Source organism: Cucurbita pepo, chromosome 6 (assembly GCF_057944985.1).
Source record: "Cucurbita pepo subsp. pepo isolate OVF chromosome 6, ASM5794498v1, whole genome shotgun sequence".
NCBI classification, from domain to species: Eukaryota; Viridiplantae; Streptophyta; class Magnoliopsida; order Cucurbitales; family Cucurbitaceae; genus Cucurbita; species Cucurbita pepo.
This window is the reverse complement of record NC_141803.1, coordinates 797,256-819,208: the sequence shown is the minus strand read 5'-3', so window position 1 is coordinate 819,208 and position 21,953 is coordinate 797,256. Positions and strand designations below refer to the sequence as shown.

Here is a 21,953-nt window from a genome sequence, read left to right as displayed (position 1 = left end):
AAAATTTTGTGGCTGATGTATGGCTCCACCAACCCTACGCTTAGGCCTTAGTGAGCTACCCCATAATAGATGAGTGTGTTATGGTATGGGTGAGTATTGTAAGTCGAATGTTTTAGGCGTCTTTCTTTATAAATGGGTTTCCACGAACAGTTTCAAGTGATATTGGTTATCAATATTGTGACCATTCCATTGAGTCGAAGGTTGCAATATAGGGTTAGACTTCCATAACGTTATGCCCTTCCATTGATCAGCTATCGTTGTCTAACTAACCTATGTAGAAACTCGTTAATTTTCATCCAATCACCCACTAACTAGAGTTAAATCTGTTTAAAGATCAAAATTAAACTCATTAATGGGAGAATCAATAGTCTAAGATATGGTAGGGACGATGTGTGGTCTATGATTGTGAAGTGTGTGTAGCAGATAAAAACCTAATTTTAGAACTCGTGAAACTCATCCATATTCACGCCTAACTCATTACAATATGTATTCACCTCGTGGTTCATTTGTATTTGATAGTGAAGCCACGCCAGATACTCTCCTTCTGTGGTCTATATTTAATTGTCACTGTTGTGGCGGAGCAGCTTAAAACCCCCAAACCTGATTCAACTATGATCATCCTTCCACACCAATTCAATTCCAAACACTAAAAGTAATGGAGTTTCCCCTTCCTTACCTAAACCCATTGTCCATCATTCTTCTCTTCATTATTTCTTCTTGTTATTTGTCACGAAAGTGGGTGAAGAGGGGAGTGTGTGAGCCAAAGAAGGCCCCTTCGCCGCCGGGTGCTTGGCCCATAATTGGCCACCTCCATCTGCTCAACAATGGGAAGCTCCCCCACCATGTTCTTGGAGCCATGGCCGACAAATATGGCCCGATCTTTCACCTGCAGCTCGGCTCTCGCCCTGCTCTGGTCGTCAGCAATTGGGAAATGGCGAAAGAAAGCATGTGCATTAACGACGGCGCCGCTGCATCTCGCCCAGAACTCTCGGTCTCCAGGAACTTCTCTTACCACTTCGCCATGTTTGGGTTGGCTTCTTACAGCTCTTACTGGCGCGATATGCGTAAAATAACCCACTTGCACCTCCTCTCCAACCCATGTGTGGATCAGGTTATAACTCACATATTGTTTGTTTTTAGTTTTGTTTTAAAGTTTTTAAATTGTGTCTATCATGAAAAAGATTCCAAAAGGAATGAATTCTTCAATTTTCTGAAATCATGTGTTATTGTAGTCTAAATCCACTATATTGTCTGCTTTAGCCAGTTTCTTATAGCATCCAGCCTCACAGTTTTAAAATGCTTTTGTTAGGGAGATGTTTCAACACCTTAATGTTTTGTTCTCCTCTCCAACCGATATAGAATCTCACAATCCCACCTCCTTCAAGGTTAATGTCCCTACTGGCACACCGCCTAGTGTCCACCCCTTCGGGACTCAGCCTCCTCACTGGCACATCGTTCGGTGTCTGACTTTGATAAACGTGATCGAGTATGGTAATTGTGGGGTTCTACTAAATTCCGTTGTTTATATTGTGAACACAGGTTAAGAGCATGATGCTTAGTGAGATGGCCACATCAGTTACAGAGTTGCACGCAAGATGGGCTTCTGAGAAGAACCAATTGGGACACATTAAGGTGGAGATGAAGCGTTGGTTTGGCGATGTGACATTGAATATGCTTCTTAAGGTCATCATAGGTAAGCGATGCGTAGGTCCAAACGCCAAGGGAGATGAAAAAGAAGCAATAGATTTGCAAATGGCAATTAGGAAGTCTTTTCATTTGATGGGTGAAGGGATGCTGAGAGACTACATTCCTATTCTTGCAAATCTGGGATTTGATAGACATGGTAAGGCAATGGAGAAAATAGCCATACGAATCGACTCCATTCTTCAGAGTTGGCTCCAAGAACACCGCCGGAATACAGATAAAAACCAGAGTTTGGATACTAAAGATGGAGACTTTATGGATTCTTTGCTTTCGTTATGTCGCTCCAACGAGCTTCCGAGTCACTTCGACCACGATACAATTGTCAAAGCCACAACACTGGTACTCTCTCCTTAAACTAATTATATTATTTGAGAATTGTTGGTAGAGAGTCCTACTAACTGATCGTGTGTTTATAATTAAGGAATAAATCTCTATTGGTACGAAAGTGTTTTAGAAAATCAAAAGCAAAGCTACAAAAAATTTATGCCAAAGTGGACAATAGAATGAGATTGGTGATTTCTAATAGTCCATCCAACGGCCTATGCAGAACATGATTGCAGGTGGAACTGAAAGCAGCTCTGTGACTCTAACATGGGCGCTGTCATTACTGGTAAACAACCCGCGAGCGCTGGAGAAGGCTTATGAAGAGCTTGACCAAGTGGTGGGAAGAGACAGGCGAGTGAAGGAGAGCGACATAACCAAGTTGGTTTATTTACAAGCCGTAGTGAAAGAGACAATGCGACTGTACCCAGCAGGGCCTCTGTTGGGTCCTCGTGAGTTCTACAAGGACTGCTTTGTGGCTGGCTATTTTGTTCCCAAAGGCACCCAATTGATCCCGAACATTTGGAAGATCCAAACCGACCCACGCGTGTGGCCAGACCCATTTGAGTTCAAGCCGGAGAGGTTTTTGACGACCCATTGCGATGTGGATTTGAAAGGGAATAATTTCGAGTTGATTCCGTTTGGGAGTGGGCGAAGAGGGTGCCCCGCAGTTGCGTTTGGGCTTCAAATGGTGCATTTCGCTTTGGCTGGCTTTTTACATTCCTTTACCGTCAAAACCCCGACGCCCCAACCTGTTGATATGGCGGAGAATTTCGGTATGGCCAATGAGAAAGTGGTTCCTCTTGATGTTTTGGTCACCCCGCGTTTACCTTCGCATCTTCACGGCCCAATAATGTAGTCGCTTCCAGGCTTGTATTTTGGGTGTTTATGGGGAAGTTATTTGTTTTATGTCTGTCATGTATGTGTTCCTGTTATGTTTTAATCAAAAGTCTTTGTAATATTATTAATCAAATCATTTCACAGCGACCAACAATTACCAAAAACAGTATGGAACTTCCCAACGCTGCTCTACCTGGAATCTTCATCCTTCTTTATGCTTTCTTCACTATATTTGGCGCTCACCGCAAGAGGCTACCGCCCCAGCCAGGTCCATCTCTAATATAATTTATAATAACCCAAGCGAGAGGCCACCACTATTGTTCTCATTTAGAAAAAGAAAAAAAAAATGTTAAAAAGTAATATCTAACAAATTAAATTATGCTAAAATTGGAAATAATGATTGAGGGTAGAGTATTTGCCTTAGTCATATTTTTAAAATAATTGTTGCCTCTTGCATTTAAAGAGCATCCAATGCAGATATGATGTTGGAATGGAACCAAACAAGTATTAATCTGACCAAAATCAAGTCCTTTAAAGTGCCGGTCGTACTTTTTTTAGCTGTCATCTTATAAAAAATGTAACTCTTGTTTACATTTGTCACGACCCGATTTTCGAGGCTTCGAAGAATCGAACTCGTGACTAAAAGGACGAAATCGAAAACAAACAAAAAGAAAATAAAAGAAAAGAAAAGCAAAGTAAAAGGATACCATTCAATTAAAACAAAAGAGAAAGAAGATTTGTTTCGAAAATATTACAAAGGAAATTGCAAATGTAAAAATGAAATACAAAATTAAAATCAAATATTTCAAATGAAAAATACAATTATGAAGGAAAATACAAAAGATTCTAAATATGAAAACGAACAAAGGACTCTAAAAGACCGACCAAGGACTGACGCTCCGGAACGACACCCCTCTGTGACCGCACAGCTCTCGAACACCTCCCCGTATCGATTGGTACCTGAAAAAAAAGGGGAGAAAGGGGTGAGTATAAAAATATACTCAGTAAGCAGCCTACTTGTAGGCTCTTTTCGCATCCTTATCTTGGTAGGTAACCACGATCTTTCTCGGGTTTCTAAGGAGAGTGATCTAAGCTACAACTCTCCTTTCTGTATCATAAAAGGCTTGCCCATCTTATGCAGTGAAATGATCAGTGTCCTGAGGTGAGGCGCGACCTCATAAGCAAATCTGAGGGGATCGTATGGCTGGATCTGAATACGTGACTCTCTCTTTGAACATCATTCGTGGAGGTTAACTGACGACCCTCACACGGGACCATACATCCACAAAACGGGGTGCGACCCCCTATGTGCCGATCAGCTACTGAGTCATCCTAAGTGGCTCCACGTCCCCCGCTCAGGGACGGGTTTCTACGGCCCAGTAGTCCTGTTCAGAAGACCCCTTAGCTATCACCACTAGGTCTGGGCACCTGTCACACTTCCCTATCCGGATCTGCAAAGCTCAACGATCACCGTACCGGAGCTCTGTCTCGACGGTATGGTATCGGAGGAGAGAGGGAAGTGGAGGTTCTGATGACACTATCTTCACTGCTCAACTCTAACGGGCTACCTACAGTTCCGTGGTGACCTATTATTCTTTCTAGGGTGGAACTTGGTGCCTTAGACTTAGATTCGTGTTTCTCTAGGATTCTCGTGCCTGATGTCACAAACCTATCAGTTTTGGAATTCTGGGTTCTGATTCCACCGGTAATCATTTCGCGGGTCTAATTGCACGGTATTCTAGAGGTCCCCCAATCTAGGGTCTCGTCTAGCCTACTTAGCCATAAGCGTCCTAATCTAAGCTCATAATTTCTTCCTATTCATCAAGAAAGATAATATAAGCAATCATCATACAATAGAGTTTACACGCAGCAGTTCATGCAAAATTATCAAACATGTTCAACGGGAAGATAACGTCCATCTTTACCCGGAGCGCAGATTTCACAAGTTTCCCCAACCTCCTCATGCATACATACATTATCAGAGTCTCAACCAAAACAGATTTAATACACATTTTGTATCTAGCTTTCCATAATCATCTTATATTCGCAGTTTCTATAATAACACGCTAAGTCCGGCTAGCTAATTTCATAGGTGGTAGCATGCATGCTTGTTCCTAGCGGTTCCTACAAGTACTGCTCGTGGAAATCCAAATGGCTACTTACTTGGTCGACGCGTGCCTTCCCGAGTTCGACTTTTCTTGACTGAATGGATTCCAACAATTCTGGAATTTTCTTCACAGGTCCTAATTCACATAATAATAGGGTCAGCATCAAAATCGGGCCGGAAAACAAGCAAACAGAGACCGGACGGGAAGAAAAACGGTGCCTCACGCGCCCCCACGCGCGACGCACGCGCCCTGGAAGGTTACTACGCGCGCGTGCCCTACGCGCTTCTCCCCCGCGCAGGCGCGGGTCAGAGGCGCCGGGTCGGGCGCTTCGCGTGCGGCGCGGGTCGGGCCGGCCGGGTCCGCGCGCCTGACGCGTGCCCGGTGCCGGGTGAGGACGCGCCTCATCAGCCGGTGATCGACACGTGTCGATCACCGGTTCCGCCGCACGCCGACCGACGCGTGGCGGCCTCCACCCTCTCTCCTGCCTTCATTTTTCCAGGTCTCTTTCCTGTTTCGATCTATTTTCTTCCGATTTTTTTATCTCCCAATCCTTAATCCGATTCGTTAAATTTTCTTCACGAAACTTGTAGACCTCATATTCTACTCCTTGGAAAGAATTTTCTTAAACTTTTTCTGATGATCACAGATCTTATTATTTGAGTTCAAATTCGGAGAAAAACACGAGTTCTTACCGAAAATCAAGTTATCTTTAAACTCCGATTCGAATGCCGATCTTGGCCGCCTTCACTCCAGAACCTAACCAGATAGCGCTGTTGAGGGAGAGTCCAAGGATCAACACAAAACGTTGCTAGCACATGAAAATCTTGATGACTTCTCAATGTAGATACTCGTGGACTAACCTGAAGTTCTTGAACGTTTTGTCGAAATAGGAAGGTGCGATTCGTGAGAGCACCTTGCCTCGAGCTATTTGACGGTTTAGATTGGGGACTCGGTTCTCTGGCGTCGGTTCTGATCCGATCTCCTATGGCGATTTGTCATCTCTGTTCTTCCTCTCTCCCAAACCCTAACTTCTTCTCCTTTCTCTATTCTCTCTCTTTTTCTTTTCTTTTCTCTCTTTCTTTCTTCTTCAAGAAGAGTAGGGGCAAAATGACCATTTTGCCCCTATGTTGTTATTCTTATTTTATTTATTTATTCATCTAAAAATTCGGGTATTACAGCATTTTTGGCCCGATTTTGTGGTTATTAGATCTAAGGCTATGTTTGCTTTCATCAACCGAAAACAATTTATTGTTCAGCCACATACACCGCTCATATATGCATGTTTAATCGTAACTTAATTCGCTCGAGGCAACTTGGTCATCTTGACTTGCTCAGACATATTTCTCTGAACCGACCCATGTGCTATTCATCTCATTAGAACATCTAGAGTATGCCTCCATTTAAATTCTCATCTAGGCATTTTTAAGACTCGAGCTTCGACGAAAAATGAAAAATCTAATTACCTTTAAAGTCGAACTCTTAAGATTTTATTGGAAAATTTAGAAACCAAAGTTTGAGAAGAAAAATGGTTAGAAATTAAAAGAATAACTTGAGGAAAATATAAAAGTAAAATGATGGAAAATTATAAATATGATGAAAGTCAACTCGGAGGTGTAAATCGGTCATTCTGCTCTCCCTTCCGCCCCTGAAATTGAGGACAGTGAGAAAAATAAAGGGAAAAAAGAAAAAAAAAAAAGTAAACGAGGGGAAAAGAAAAGAGGGAGAGAAAGACGGTTCTAGAGAGAGAAAGAAAATTCTGGAGAGAGGTGATCGTAGCTCCACAAGAGTTCGATTACCGTCCAGCCTTCTTCACGAAATCTTCATAGAACCTAGAGGAGAACATTCTTGATTCTTAAATCATTTGAAACTGTCAAAAAAAAAAAAAAAAATTATAAATTAATGTTCTTGAATCTAAATTTTAGGATTTCCTTGAGATTGGTGAGATATAATAAGAGTTAGAATCTGAAATTTAAATAGGTTAACTCAATCTGTAAAGAAAGTTGTAGAAGATTCCAATCCAAAACAGAAGTTTCTGCTTTTGTCACACGAGATATGTATTGCTATAGAAGTTTCTGCTTTTGTCACACGAGATATGTATTGCTATAGAAGTTTCTGCTTTTGTCACACGAGATATGTATTGCTGTTTGTTGCTATCTTTAGACTAAGATAATTATCTCGACCATTAAAAATAAATTGTAGAAAAAATATTTACTTAAATATGGATATAAACTCTATAAATCTCGGGAAGAAATGGTGTTAGTCCCAGTTATGTAGAAAGAAATATGAAAATGCAAACAAAATGGAAAAAATAATTGGAAATTGCAGAAGGAAGGAGAACCAAACGGCAGCCGAGACACGTGTCAGGCGGCGAAGGAGACGCGCATCGCCGGAGAAGAGAGGGACACGTGTCAATCATCCAATGGCGGAGTAATTCTATGAAATACTGCGCGACGGGCAGGAATCGAAGGCCGGCGGCCCGCTAACCGAGTCCGCGACCCGAAGACCCGCGTGAAACCCAGGACACCGACCCGGCTTCTCGTTGCCACGCGTCAGCATAAAAGAATTCGGATTTCCAGCGCGTCCTTCCGGTTTCGAACCAAGGACCTCGATCTCGGCTGACCGTGCAGCGGGCGCCACGTGGCAATGCATCAGCGCGCGTCTTCCCTCCCTCCCTCATGCGCGTCCGTACGCGCACGTGGCCGCGCGTGCATATGCGTGAGGTGCTCTTTTCATCCTGTTGGACGTCTGTTTCCCCGATTTTGCCGCCCCTGGAGTGGGTTGCCATCACTGCTTATGTCACGACAATCTAATACATAAAATATGTAAGACATTCAACAAAATTGACTTCTTATCTGTCGGATTTCGTGTCTCATTTGGCTTCGTCATCTTCAAACCAATGCCTACATTTAATATTTACCCATTACAGCCCAATTCCAAATTATCAACATCTTCGTAGCCAAAATGGAATTATCTTGCTTCTCCTCATCGGACGTCTTTGCTGGAATCTTCGCCCTCATCATCTTTCTTTATGCTCTCTCCAAGATATATGGAGGAACATTCGGTGCTCATCGGAAGCGACTGCCACCTGAAGCCGGCGGAGCCTTGCCGCTGATCGGCCACCTCCATCGTCTAGCCGGAAATGAACCAGCACACATAGCATTTGCCAAAATGGCCGATGCCTACGGCCCAATTTTCACCGTTAGATTGGGTGTGTACACAAACTTGATCGTGAGCAATTGGGAAATAGCGAGAGAGTGTTTTAGTACAAACGACAGAATCTTCGCCTCTCGTCCAAAGCTTGTGGCCTCAAAGCTGTTGGGGTATGACTATGCCATGATGGGGTTGAGCCCTTATGGTCCACACTGGCGCCATGTCCGCAAACTAGCCACGCTCGAGCTCTTAACGAACCAACGCCTCGAGCAGCTCCAACACATTCGAGTGTTCGAGGTTCGGAGTTCGATTAAGAAACTATATGAGGTGTGTGTGAAGGGTAGAAGTAATGGATCAAATGAGGGAGTGTTGGTGGAGATGAAGACGTGGTTTGGTGATATAACTCTCAACACAATATTCAGGATAGTGGTTGGCAAGCGATTCTCCACGGCGGTGGAAGGAAGTGGCAATGAAGAATATCGGACGGCGTTGAGGGATTTCTTTGAATGGTTTGGAGTATTTGTTCCCTCGGATTCGTTTCCATTTCTAAAATGGTTGGACTTGGGAGGACATGAGAAGGCCATGAAGAACACGGCCAAGGTGCTTGACGAGGTGTTTGATAAATGGCTTCAAGAGCATCGACAAAACAAGAATGTTAGTGAAGGGAAGATGGAGGAGCCTCATCACTTCATGGATGTCATGCTTTCTAATGTTAAAGATGATGGACAACTCTCTAACTATGATGCTCATACTGTCACCAAGGCTACATGTTTGGTACGCATAATTAGCTTTATATTTCATACATACTTATATGTTTTTTACGTCTCTAAACTAGTCGATGCTTGTGTAGGCTCTTATATTGGCCGGGTCCGACACTACAACAATAACGATGGTATGGGCTCTTTCTTTACTTCTTAATCATCCAGAAGTCATTGAGAGAGCTCAACTTGAATTAGACGAACACGTTGGGAGACAAAGGCAAGTGAGAGAGTCTGATGTAAAGAATTTGTTGTATCTTCAAGCTATTGTGAAGGAAACATTGCGTTTATATCCAGCAGCACCGATCCTAATCCCTCATGAATCCATAGAGGATTGTACGGTTGTTGGTTACCATATCCCAGCAGGAACACGTCTTATCGTGAATGTTCAAAAGCTTCAAAGAGACCCACAAATATGGAAAGATCCGTGTGAATTTCGACCAGAGAGATTTCTAACTGATAATAAAGATTTTGATGTTAGAGGACAGAGTCCCCAGTTAATACCATTTGGAAGTGGTAGAAGAATGTGTCCTGGAATCTCGTTTGCCCTCCAAGTTTTGCATTTAACACTTGCAAATCTGCTTCATGGGTTCGAAATAAGAAGGCCATCTAAAGAGCTCCTCGACATGGAGGAGAGTGCTGGAATGACGAGCATTAGAAAGAATCTACTTGAGGCTGTAATAACTCCTCGCCTTCCTGCTCAAGTTTATGAGTGACTTGGCTCGGTCTTGTATTGGCAAGATTTGACCGTTCATCTGTTTGAATCTAATAAATCTAGTAATATTTTATAAAGAAAAAAAAATATATAATATAATATTTTATCCACATAATATTTTAAAAAAATTAAATTTCAATATTTTAACATAGTCTTTTTAATACATTTACCCAAACAAAACAAATAGAAGCATAGAATGAACGAGACATAAATTTTAGCTAGAAGAGAGAATGGTGTCCGACTCCCTTTAATTGCGTTGTGAAGGAAACATTGCGTTTGTATCCTGCAGTGCATTATTAGTCCCTCATGAATCTATGGTAGATTGTATGGTTTCAGGTTATCATATCCCTGCAAAGACACGTCTTATAGTGAATGTTCAAAAACTGCAAAAAGACCCACTTGTATGGGAGGATCCTTGTGAATTTCGTCCAGAAAGATTTTTGACAAGCAACACAAAGTTTGACATGAGAGGACAAAATCAACAACTAATGCCATTTGGAAGTGGTCGAAGGATGTGTCCGGGAATCTCATTTGCCCTTCAACTTATGCATCTTACTCTTGCAAGCCTACTTCATAAATTTGAAATTGGTAGGCCATCGGAAGAATTACTAAATATGGATGAGGGTTTTGGAATCACCGTTCTTAAAAAAACTCCACTTGAAGTAGTTTTAAGTCCACGCCTACCAATCCAAGTTTATGAATAAGTTTGAAACGAAGTCGAGGAAAATAAATGAAATTATTTGTAAAAGTATTGTATAATGTAATTATTGATGTGACAGGTATGAAGAAAAAAAAAAAAAAAGCTTATTAAGTTCAATAAGATAAAAATTTAGTATAATTATAATATAATTTTTGTTTCTTCCTTATGCTAATATTTCCCATCTATACGCAAACTGTAATGTTCATAGAAAGTATGAGTAAACCATAGGACCATTGTTATCAACACACAAACTTGCAAGTGCCCGAGCTTGTTCTTCTTTGCACACAGTAAAAAACACAATTGAAGTCAAAGTCAACCTTGCCTCAAGCCGGTGAATCTATACCGAATTATGTAAATTTTTGTTCTTTTTGTTTAATTTTCGTTCGTGAGTGTGTTAGTACATTTAATCTTGCTTCCGCTATTAATACAACAATATCTAAAGGGACATGCTTCATAGTTAATATTATAAAGCTTATAAAAAAAAAAAAAAAAAAAAAAAACCCACTTATTTGGAAGGGACCTTGCGAATTTCTTCTAGATAAACTTCTAATAAGCCAAAAGAAATTTGTTGCTAGAGGACAAATTCTACAAATGATATAATTTTGAAATGGTTGAAAGATGTGCCCTTCAATCTCGTTTGGGATGCTTCTCACACTTGCAAACTTGCTAGATCGGTTTGAAATTGAGAGTTTGCTTCTAACGGTAAAAACCAAATACCAGCAAATATTGTCATTTTTGGGCCTTCCCTAAATTTGTTACATGAGTTTGAAAGCGTGAGACCACTTGTAACAACCTAAACCCACCGCCAGCAGATATTGTCCTCTTTGAAAGTTCTAAAACATATCTACTATAGAGAAGTTTCCACATACCACTGCTCGACATGGAAGAGAGTATGAAATTGACTAATCATAGAAAAGCTCCACTCGAAGTTGTTTTAACTTCATGTCTACCTACCCATGTTTCCATGCTTATAAGTAATTTCGCTATCATGTTCGGTAACAATAGTAAATCAGATTTGTTACTATTCATGCTTACTAAAAGCGTACGAACTATCCTATGAACTGAAATTCATGACTAGGTATCCATATTTAGGTCGCTATACTACGTCTCTATTTCATATGTTTGTGATGTTAGTAGTTATATAGGGACGATTAGGGTTCGCCAACTAACCCTTAATTGTGAATATGACTCGATTGTCAGAGGTCAAGATAACTATAGAATTGATATTTTATGACTTATGATTGTACCCTGTGGGTACCACCGGGAAGTTTGCCTGTAGAGGCCCATTGATGTACCTTAGAATTAGTTGTCCTTGAGACTTATGATTACTATTCATGCTTGTGACATTAGCGGTTACATGGAGACGATTAGGGGTTCACCAACTAGCTCCTAATCATAAATCTGACTCGATTGTCAGGAGTCCAAATAACTATAGAATTGATGTATGATTTTTGTGGGGATTATTTGGAAGTTTGTCAGTTAGCTTTCCTTCAGCGAACCTGTTACAAGCGGCAGGGCTCCATAGTTGTACCTTAGAGTTGGTTGAGCCTTAGCATGCATGAACCAATACTGATACAGAGATTACGCCTCGAGGGCCTAGAGCTATGATGATGAAAGAGGCTAGCATAAATGACAAATCAAGAGATCTTAAGTAATCCTAGGATGTAGCCTACGAAAGGCCTATACTTGGGAACAAACCCTAAATTGAGAATAAGACATTGAATGAATGAACTAAGATCAATATTTCGGTGTCATTTGTTTCAATTTAATAAATCTAATAATATTTCATAAAAATATATATATAATGTAATATTTTACCAACCTAACATCGAAAAAAAAATCAAATTTCAATATTACAACGTAGTCTTCAATTTACTTACTCAAACAACAAAAATAAATAGAAGCATAAAAATGAGGGAGACAGATTTTCGTGTTCAACTCTTAGTAGCTTCTTCAAATCTGTACTTGGACTAAGATGAATTTCACTCATTGAATGAACATCTTAAAAATGAGAATAAAGTTTTGTATAATTAAAGTCCCTAACTATATTAGGATGAGTCCAAACTATTGGAGGCTGTTGGAGATAAGGTTGGAATAAAAAATTCTCTTGACCTTATCTTAATTTTTGGTTTGGACTCCACACGTTTTTGGGTGCCAACCAAACCCACAAATTTTGAAATATCCAACGTTGTAGGTTAAAAACACATTTTTTTCAAAAGAAAAAATTAAACTTTATAAATACATCTTCTAATTACTTTTCTCAACTCTTTAAAAATATATGTTTATAGTTTCCAAAGTTCTGTGTTCATATTAATGTAATCAATCTTATTTTTTCTTTTTATTTTACAATTGAAAGCCAATAAAATTAATGAATAAACACACAGTTTCATCTAAAAAGTAAGAAGAGAAATGGCCATCTTCCACACAATCACTTAACCCAATAAATCTTATATAAATCCTTCCCATTCCTACCTTCCTAAACACTAAAGCTCACCCAATGGAACTTACTCACAGCTCAGCTGCAACCTTCGCCCTTCTCCTTTTTCTCTATGCTCTCTTTCGTATTGCATTTCGGAGACCCCGCGCTCATTCTAGAAACAACACACTTCCACCTGAAGCCGGTGGTGCTTTGCCACTGATCGGCCACCTCCATAAACTAGGTGCAACAAAGCCAACTCACTTAACCTTGGCCAAAATGGCCGACGCCTACGGACCTATTTTTACCTTAAGATTGGGCATGAACACAGCCCTTGTCGTCAGCAGTTGGGAAATAGCGCGAGAGTGCTTCACCACAAACGACACAATCTTCGCCTCCCGCCCAAAGGGTTTAGCCTCAGAGCTGCTCGGCTACAACTACACAGTGTTGTCGATTAGCCCCTACGGTCCATACTGGCGCCGTGTCCGCAAAATAGCCACGCTTGAACTCCTCACCAATCACCGCCTCCACCAGCTCCAGCACATTAGAATATCCGAGGTTCGAAGTTCGATCAAGAAACTGTATGAATTAAATAAGCGATCAGGTGGGAGAGTGAGGGTTGAGATGAGGGCGTGGTTTGGGGATGTAAGTTTGAATACAATATTTAGGATGGTGGTGGGAAAGCGATTCAGCACTGTTTTCGAAGGCAGTGGTGCGGAGCAGTACCGAGAGGCGTTCAGGGATCTTTCTGAACTGTTTGGAGCATTTGTTCCTTCAGATTCGTTTCCGTTTCTAAGTTGGTTGGATTTGGGAGGTTATAAGAAAGCCATGAACAAGACCGCCAAGGTGGTTGACCAGATGGTTACTAAATGGATCAAAGAGCATCGAGAGAAGAAAAAGAGTCCGGGTGAAGGTGGAGTGGAGACAAAGGAACAAGACTTCATGGATGTCATGCTTTCAACCGTCGACGATCAAGAGTTCTGTGGTTTTGATGCGGACATGGTCACCAAAGCTACTTGTTTGGTAAGCAATTGTATTCAAAACTCATTCCTTACATGAACGAATTCTTACCAAATAACAAATTAAATTATGATATTGTGTAGATGATGATATTGGGTGCATCCGACACTACAACCGTTACTATGACATGGGCTCTTTCTCTACTCCTCAACAACCAACCAGCACTCAACAAGGCCCAACTTGAATTAGATGAAAAAGTTGGAAGATCAAGACAAGTAAAAGAGTCTGATGTCAAAAATCTACCATATCTCCAAGCCATTGTGAAGGAGACGATGCGTTTGTATCCTGCAGCGCCGTTATTAATCCCTCATGAATCTGCAGAAGATTGTACAATTTCAGGCTATCATATCCCTGCAAGGACACGCCTCATAGTGAATGTTCAAAAACTACAAAAAGACCCACGTGTATGGGAGGCTCCTTGTGAATTTCGTCCGGAAAGATTCTTAACCAGCGACACAAAGTTTGACATGAGAGGGCAAAATCAACAACTAATGCCTTTTGGGTGTGGTCGAAGGATTTGTCCGGGAATCTCATTTGCTCTTCAACTTATGCATCTTACTCTTGCAAACCTACTTCATGAATTTGAAATTGGTAGGCCATCGGAAGAGTTACTCAATATGGATGAGAGTTTTGGAATAACTATTCTTAAAAAAACACCACTTGAAGTTGTTTTAAGTCCACGCTTACCGAACCAAGTTTACGAATAATTTTGAAATGAAGTCGAAAAAAATAAATGAAATTATTTATAAAAGTATTACATGATGTGATTATTGATGTGACATGTATGAAAAATAAGTTGATTAAGTTTAATAAGATGCAAATTTAGTATAATTATAACATAATTTTTTTTTTCTTCCTTGTGCTAATATATCGCATCTATACGCAAACGGTCACGTTATAGAAAGTATGAGTGATGATAGGAAAATTGTTATCAATACGCAAACTTGCCTTGTTCTTCTTTAGATAGGAGCTCATAAACTTTCTGCACACATTAGAAACAAATGAAGTCAAAGTCAACCTTGCCTCGTGAGTAGAAGATTGCACAGATTTTGGCTGCCACACATTTAAAGGAAGAGTGACATCCCAATGTTCAAAAGCTTAAAAAAGACTCACTTTTTTGAAAGACTTCACTTTTTTGAAAGGGACCGTGTGACTACAATATACACAATTTTGAAATGGTCCAAAGATGTGACCTTCAAATAATGCATTTCCCGCTTGCAAACTTTCTATATGGGTTTGAAATCAAGAGGCCACTTGTAACCGCACAAATCGAACCACTAGCAAATATTGTCTTCTTTAGGATTTTCCTAAACTTGCTACATGAGTTTGAAATTGAGAGGTCACTTCTAACAGTCCAAACCCACCGCTAGTAGATATTGTTCTTTTTTTACTTTCTCCCAAAGTTTTAAAACGTATATGTTAGAGAGAAGTTTCCAAACAATATCTCTAAAAAGACATTTTCTGGCTATCTCATCTTTGCAAACATACGTCTAATGGTGAACGCTCAAAAGATGTATGCATTAGAACTTGTCAAAAGATGTGTCATCTCAGCACACTGTTTTCTTTGGACTTTCATACCATTTATAACAACCCAAGTCCATTTTGTCCTCTTAATCCATATTGAGCTTTCCATCAAAGTTTTTTAAACTTTTGTGAGATCCCACATCCATTGGAAAGGAGAACCAAACATTCCTTATAAAGATATAGAAACCTCTTCCTAACAGACGCGTTTTAAAATCGTGAGACTAACAACGATACATAACGAGCTAAAATGGAAAATATCTATTAGCAGTGGGCTTAGACGTTACAAATAGTATCAGAGCCAGACATTGAGCGGCTAGCGAGGACACTAGTCCCCAAAGGGTAGATTGTGAGACCTCATGTCGATTGGAAAGAAGAACAAAACATTTTATACAAAGACGTGAAAATCTCTCCTAGACGCATTTTAAAACCGTGATCGGGTGAAAGCAGATAAAGAGTTTTGTTCCAAAAAGAGAATTTTATTAATATATATATATAAGTGTCATTTAACTTCTCTATCGTTAGACAAAAAAGAAATAAATTTAAATAACTTTTTATGTGGTTGATATTTAAAAACAGAATAAAAAAAAAAAATAGTATTGAATGGTTGTACTAGGCGATGGGTAGGATGTTTGAATGTTTGAAACCTTAAAATATTATAAAATCAATTTGTATGTTTGAAACCTTAAAATATTATAGGAAACAAACTAAGAAATGTATACAAAAATGAATTCTCAGCCGTGGATTTCCAAATCTTATCTCCAAGCTTCTCCATCGTGATCATAGTTCTGCATTCATACAATAATTCACCGCCTTTAGCTCATATATGGACATCCACAATCAATAATATTACAACATTCCTCCATTTAATTTGTTTTTGGAGTCCGGAGTGGCATCGCCTCATATACTCACTCCTCAACTCTCCAAATCCTGACCACCACAAATGGAACACCTTTACGCCCTCGCCGGAATAATCTTCCCCTTTCTTTTCTTTCTCTATGTTCTCTTCACTTCGTCCCGGAGATCTGTCGCTCATCGGAAGAGGATCCCACCGGAGGCCGGTGGCGCTTGGCCGCTCATTGGCCACCTCCATCTGCTCCATGCTGGAGACCCAACTCACATAGCGTTGGCCAAAATGGCAGATGCCTATGGGCCCATGTTTACGTTAAGGTTCGGTTTGAAAAAGGCCTTGGTTGTGAGCAGTTGGGAAATAGCAAAGGAGTTTCTTACTACAAACGACAGAATCTTCGCCTCTCGTCCAAAGCTTGTGGCCTCAAAGCTTCTTGCCTATGATTATGCAATGATGGGGTTCAGCCCATACACTCCACACTGGCGCCAAGTGCGCAAAATAGCCACGCTCGAGCTCCTCACTAACCACCGCCTCGAGCAGCTCCAACACATCAGAGCATTTGAGGTACAGCGTTGGATGAATGAGCTACACAAAATGAGTATTAAAAGCAATGAAAGAGGTGAGAAAGTGGCGGTGGAAATGAAGAAGTGGTTGGCAGACATAACCCTGAATACCATATTCAAGATGGTGATTGGAAAGCGATTCTCCGCCATCCAACATGGTACTGAAAACTTCCCCAAGGCGTTGATAGATTTCTTTGGATTGTTCCATATATTCGTTCCTTCGGATTCGTTTCCGTTTCTGAGTTGGTTGGACTTGGGAGGACATGAGAAGACAATGAAGAAGACAGCCAAAGTAATCGATGAGGCGTTTCATAAATTCCTCCAACAACATCGGGAGAGAAGAAACGACGCCGAAGCGGAGACGGCGGAGAAGGACTTCATGGATGTGATGATTGCTAGAGTTGAAGAAGATGGACAACATTTCAGCTACGATGCTGATACAGTCATTAAAGCTACATGCTTGGTAAGTTCTGTCTTTTCATGTTCTTCTCAAATTTGGTATGGATTAATAACCTTTTGTTCAAATTGGTGTAGAATATGATAGTAGGTGGATTTGACACAACCGCGGTTACCATGACATGGGCTCTTTGTTTACTCCTCAATAATGAAGAAGCGCTCAACAAGGTCCAACTTGAATTAGACGAAAATGTTGGAAGATCAAGACAAGTAGAAGAGTCTGATATAAAAAATCTACCATATCTTCGAGCTATTGTTAAGGAAACTCTACGGTTGTATCCTGCTGTACCATTAATGGCCCCTCATGAATCATCAGAGGATTGCATAGTTGCTGGCTACCACATCTATAAAGGGACACGTCTCATAGTTAATCTTCAAAAGCTCCAAAAAGACCCACGTGTTTGGGAAGAGCCTAGTGAATTTCGTCCAGAAAGATTTCTAACTAGCCAAAAGAACTTTGATGTTAGAGGAGTAAGTCCACAATTCATACCATTTGGAAATGGTCGAAGGATGTGCCCGGCAATCTCCTTTGCTCTTCAAGTAATGCATATCACACTTGCAAACTTTCTACATGGGTTTGAAATTGATAGGCCATCAGAAGAACTCCTCGACATGGAAGAGGGTATGGGATTGACCAGTCTTAGAAAAGCTCCACTTGAAGTTGTCTTAACTCCACGCTTACCTGCCCATATTTATGAGTAATCTCGCAATCGTATTCTGTAATGATATTAAACCGGACATGTTAATGTTTTAATGCTTTATCATATTTCTTTGCCACCGTCCATCTCTAGACCAATAATCAAAATTCCCACTTCACAAACAATCCATTAATGGAATCATCTTTTAATCCCAACTACTAGAATTAGAGACAAACTAATGTTGAATGAATGTTGGGTTGGTTGATACATAGATAGATTGTTTGGCTCATTTATGCTCTTGTTAAACATGAGCTAACACTCTTCTTAGCTAAATGGTTTGACACGTTGCAGCAACATATTATGCTTCTGAAGTTGACAACGTCACTGTGCTTATAGAAATAGATTTTTTGTTTGCTCCATAATGAACCTTTGAAGGTTATTGCATAAGCATAGAAATAATACCAACCGAAAATGCAATGTTAGGTCGACCATACGTTAAGTAAATCAATTCACCAACCAAGCTTCTGAATCCATATAATCTTCTAATCTTTCACTAATATTCATGGGTGTGGCTGAAAGCTCACAATTGAGCATACTGAATTTACTCTTAATATCTTTAGTTATTTCCTTTATGAAATAAAAATCTCATCTTCAACCGGATATACTTACTCATTTATCCAAAGAGATATTATGAATGATATCATCTACGTAAAGGCAGAAATGATGAAAATCACTCTTACCTTCTTTTTTGTACAAATTTTACTTATTCTCACGTATTATGTATCTTTATTCTTGAAAATACCCATGAATCTTGGTGCATAATATATCGGGACATTAACTAAACTAAAATAATGTTGATGTATTATTAATTATTAATATCATAGAAAGATTAGTATCAATAATGATCCATAATGTAAAGTTTTCAAACCAACTCTCATTATTACAATGACATTAGAAAAAAAAGAAGATTGTTGGGCTAAGAACAACCATAAAAGTTTCACATAAAATCAATTGAAAACCAATAATTGTTAAAATTATTGTTGATGTATGAATGCAATTTGATAAGGACCACACTACTTTTGATGGTCCATGTCGATTCAGCCTCTGCTCTAATGTGAATAAATCTGATACAAAACCCTTCCAAACTGCAAACCTCACGCCCACCACAAATGGAACTTACTCACATCATACCTGCAACCTTCGCCCTTCTCCTCTTTCTCTATGCTCTCCTTCGTATAACTTCTCGGAGATCCGCCGCTCATCGCACCAACAACACACTTCCACCTGAACCCGCCGGTCGTTTGCCACTGATCGGCCACCTCCATAAACTAAGTGCAACAGAGCCAACTCACATAACCTTGGCCAAAATGGCCGACGCCTACGGACCTATCTTTACCTTAAAATTGGGAATGAACACAGCGCTTGTCGTGAGCAGTTGGGAAATAGCGCGAGAGTGCTTCACCACAAACGACACAATCTTCGCCTCCCGCTCAAAAGGTTTAGCCTCAGAGCTGCTCGGCTACAACTACACAATGTTGTCGATTAGCCCCTACGGTCCATACTGGCGCCGTGTCCGCAAAATAGTCACGCTTGAACTCCTCACCAATCACCGCCTCCACCAGCTCCAACACATCAGAATATGTGAGGTTCAAAATTCGATGAAGAAACTGTATGAATTAAATAAGGGATCAGGTGGGAAAGTGAGGGTTGAGATGGGGACGTGGTTTGGGGATGTAAGTTTGAATACAATACTTAGGATGGTGGTGGGAAAGCGACTGAGCTCTGTTTTGGAAGGCAGTGGTGCGGAGCAGTACAAAGAGGCGTTGAGGGATGTTTTTGAACTGTTTGGGGCATTTGTTCCTTCAGATTCGTTCCCTTGTCTTGGTTGGTTGGATTTGGGAGGGTATAAGAAGGCCATGAACAAGACCGCCAAGGTGCTTGACCAAATGCTTACTAAATGGATCGAAGAACATCGAGAGAAGAACAAGAATTGGGGTGAAGGTGGAGTGGAAACAGAGGACCAAGACTTCATGGATGTCATGCTTTCTGCTGTCAGCGACCAGGGAGGGTTAGGTGGTTTTGATGCCGACACAGTCACCAAAGCCACTTGTTTCGTAAGCATATATATGTATTTCAATCTTATTCGGATTTTTAAAAGCCTTTCCTTCCATGATTGAATTTTGAGATGGAATAATATTGTATAGGCTATGGTATTCGGCGCATATGACACTACAATGATTACTATGACATGGGCTCTTTCTCTACTCCTCAACAACCAACAAGCACTCAACAAGGCCCAACTTGAATTAGATGAAAAAGTTGGAACATCAAGACGAGTAAAAGAGTCGGATGTCAAAAATCTACCGTATCTCCAAGCCATTTTGAAGGAGACATTGCGTTTATATCCTGCCGTACCGTTACTAATCCCTCATGAATCTGTAGAAGATTGTATAGTTTCAGGCTATCATATCCCTGCAGGGACACGCCTTTTAGTGAATGTTCAAAAACTGCAAAAAAACCCACTTGTATGGGAGGATCCTTGTGAATTTCGTCCAGAAAGGTTCTTAACAAGCGACACAAAGTTTGACATGAGAGGACAAAATATGCAACTAATGCCATTTGGGTCTGGTCGAAGGATGTGTCCTGGAATCTCATTTGCCCTTCAACTTATGCATCTTACTCTTGCAAGCTTACTTCATGAATTTGAAATCGATAGGCCATCTAAAGAGTTACTGAATATGGATGAGGGTTTTGGAATAACAGTTCTAAAAAAAACTCCACTTGAAGTTGTTTTACATCCACGCCTACCAAGCCAAGTCTACGAATAGCTTTGAAATGAAATCTAGGACAATAAATGAAACTACTTGTAAACACGTATTGTATAGTGTGTGATTGCCTGATTGATGCTTGTTCTTGGTTTAGTGCTTCTACATCGATAGCGTGTCTACAAATACTAATTTTCTCTATTCAAGTCTTATTTCATATAAAAATATGGTTAGAGTTGGAATCGGGAGGATATTCCGGAAAACAGAAGTCGAACCGGCTGAAAACAGCACCTCACACGCGCATGGGAAAGTATAAACGCGCACGGCCACGCGCGCGTGGACCCGCAGGGAAGGAAAACGCGCGCTGAAATATTGCCACGTGGCTCCCGCAGAACGGCCAACTGAGGTCGAGGTTGTCGGTTCGGAACCGGAACCGGAAGGACGCGCTGGAAATCCGAATTCTTTCATGCTGACGTGTGGCAACGAGAAGCCGGGTCGGTGTTCCGGGTTGTGAGCGGGTCATCGGGTCGCGGGCTCGGATAGCGAGCCACCGGCCTTCGAATCCTGTCCGATGCGAAGTATTTCTTTGATTTTATTCGCCAATGGACGCTCGACACGTGGCCCTCCTTCTCCGATGAAGTGCAGCCTCCTTACACGTGGCCTTCCTTCGACGAAGTGCAGCCTCCTTCTCCGCCTGACACGTGTCCGTCGTGTAAGAAAAATATATTTTAGTTGAAATAAAAATATATAAAGATATAGTAAAATATATATATATATAAATAGTTTGTCGATCGCTAAATGCTAACTTGGTTAGAGTAAGAAAAATACAAGAAACATTTTTGAAAATTAGTTAAAATAAGAAAAAATATATAAAAATAAGAAAAATAATATTAATATATATATAAATAAATAAATAGTTTAAACGTCACAAAATTATTGAAAATTGGTTAAAGTAAAAAACAATATAAGAAAAGAAAAAATATGAGAAAAAAAATATTAATATATATATATATATATAGTTTAAACGTCATAAAATTATTGAAAATTGGTTAAAAGTAAGAAAAAAAAGTAAGAAAAATATAAGAAAATAAGAAAATATGTAAGAATATATATATATATATATATATATATATATATATATATATATATATAAATATAAATAGTTTAACCGTCATAAAATTATTGAAAATTGGTATATGGTAAACCCAGATTCAAACTTGGCGTGAGTCTACTAGACTGAACAAAGTACCACTCTGTTAAACTCTAATAAAAATTCTTAATATATTTTATATATTTAAGTTTGGTTCGGGTCAACTTTTGCCCACAAACCCGAAAACCGAACCGATTCAGTTCGGGTTCAGAAAAATAAACATGTAATACCCGAATTTTTAGATGAATAGATAAATAAAATAAAAATAATCCTACTCT

At 40.0% G+C, this 21,953-nt stretch overlaps 5 protein-coding genes and 1 long non-coding RNA gene across 7 annotated transcripts; 5 read left to right on the top strand and 1 right to left on the bottom strand.

Annotated features, from left to right (window-relative positions):
- The first annotated feature begins 505 nt into the window (after nt 1–505).
- LOC111796891 (strychnine-10-hydroxylase) lies at nt 506–3,006 on the top strand. The gene is made up of 3 exons (XM_023679686.2): nt 506–1,111; nt 1,540–2,043; nt 2,252–3,006. Exons 1-3 carry the CDS (start codon nt 656–658, stop codon nt 2,882–2,884), a joined length of 1,593 nt encoding a protein of 530 aa, XP_023535454.1. The 5' UTR covers nt 506–655; the 3' UTR covers nt 2,885–3,006.
- Nucleotides 3,007–3,561: 555 nt separating this feature from the next.
- Nucleotides 3,562–6,668, bottom strand: LOC111796897 (uncharacterized). Its single transcript, XR_002815439.2, has 4 exons — nt 5,834–6,668; nt 5,666–5,743; nt 5,029–5,108; nt 3,562–3,825 (listed from the first exon to the last, which is right to left on the bottom strand). It is a non-coding gene; the product is annotated as an uncharacterized LOC111796897 (long non-coding RNA).
- Nucleotides 6,669–7,733: 1,065 nt separating this feature from the next.
- LOC111796893 (cytochrome P450 CYP82D47-like) lies at nt 7,734–10,392 on the top strand. Of its 2 annotated transcripts, XM_087124689.1 has the most exons (3): nt 7,734–8,897; nt 8,974–9,407; nt 10,099–10,392. In XM_087124689.1, exons 1-3 carry the CDS (start codon nt 7,935–7,937, stop codon nt 10,298–10,300), a joined length of 1,599 nt encoding a protein of 532 aa, XP_086980815.1. In that variant the 5' UTR covers nt 7,734–7,934; the 3' UTR covers nt 10,301–10,392. The 2 variants fall into 2 exon arrangements, with proteins under 2 accessions (XP_086980815.1, XP_023535456.1); XM_023679688.2 differs by lacking the exon at nt 10,099–10,392 and having other exon boundaries at nt 7,803–8,897; nt 8,974–9,892.
- Nucleotides 10,393–12,760: 2,368 nt separating this feature from the next.
- On the top strand, nt 12,761–14,563 carry LOC111796885 (cytochrome P450 CYP82D47-like). Its single transcript, XM_023679680.2, has 2 exons — nt 12,761–13,735; nt 13,816–14,563. The coding sequence occupies exons 1-2, from the start codon at nt 12,794–12,796 to the stop codon at nt 14,437–14,439; spliced, it is 1,566 nt and encodes a 521-aa protein (XP_023535448.2). The 5' UTR covers nt 12,761–12,793; the 3' UTR covers nt 14,440–14,563.
- Nucleotides 14,564–16,022: 1,459 nt separating this feature from the next.
- LOC111796887 (flavonoid-6-hydroxylase-like) lies at nt 16,023–17,904 on the top strand. Its single transcript, XM_023679683.2, has 2 exons — nt 16,023–17,129; nt 17,201–17,904. Exons 1-2 carry the CDS (start codon nt 16,197–16,199, stop codon nt 17,822–17,824), a joined length of 1,557 nt encoding a protein of 518 aa, XP_023535451.2. The 5' UTR covers nt 16,023–16,196; the 3' UTR covers nt 17,825–17,904.
- Nucleotides 17,905–18,929: 1,025 nt separating this feature from the next.
- Nucleotides 18,930–20,690, top strand: LOC111796880 (cytochrome P450 CYP82D47). Its single transcript, XM_023679677.2, has 2 exons — nt 18,930–19,874; nt 19,965–20,690. The coding sequence occupies exons 1-2, from the start codon at nt 18,930–18,932 to the stop codon at nt 20,586–20,588; spliced, it is 1,569 nt and encodes a 522-aa protein (XP_023535445.2). The 3' UTR covers nt 20,589–20,690.
- The last annotated feature ends 1,263 nt before the right edge of the window (nt 20,691–21,953 follow it).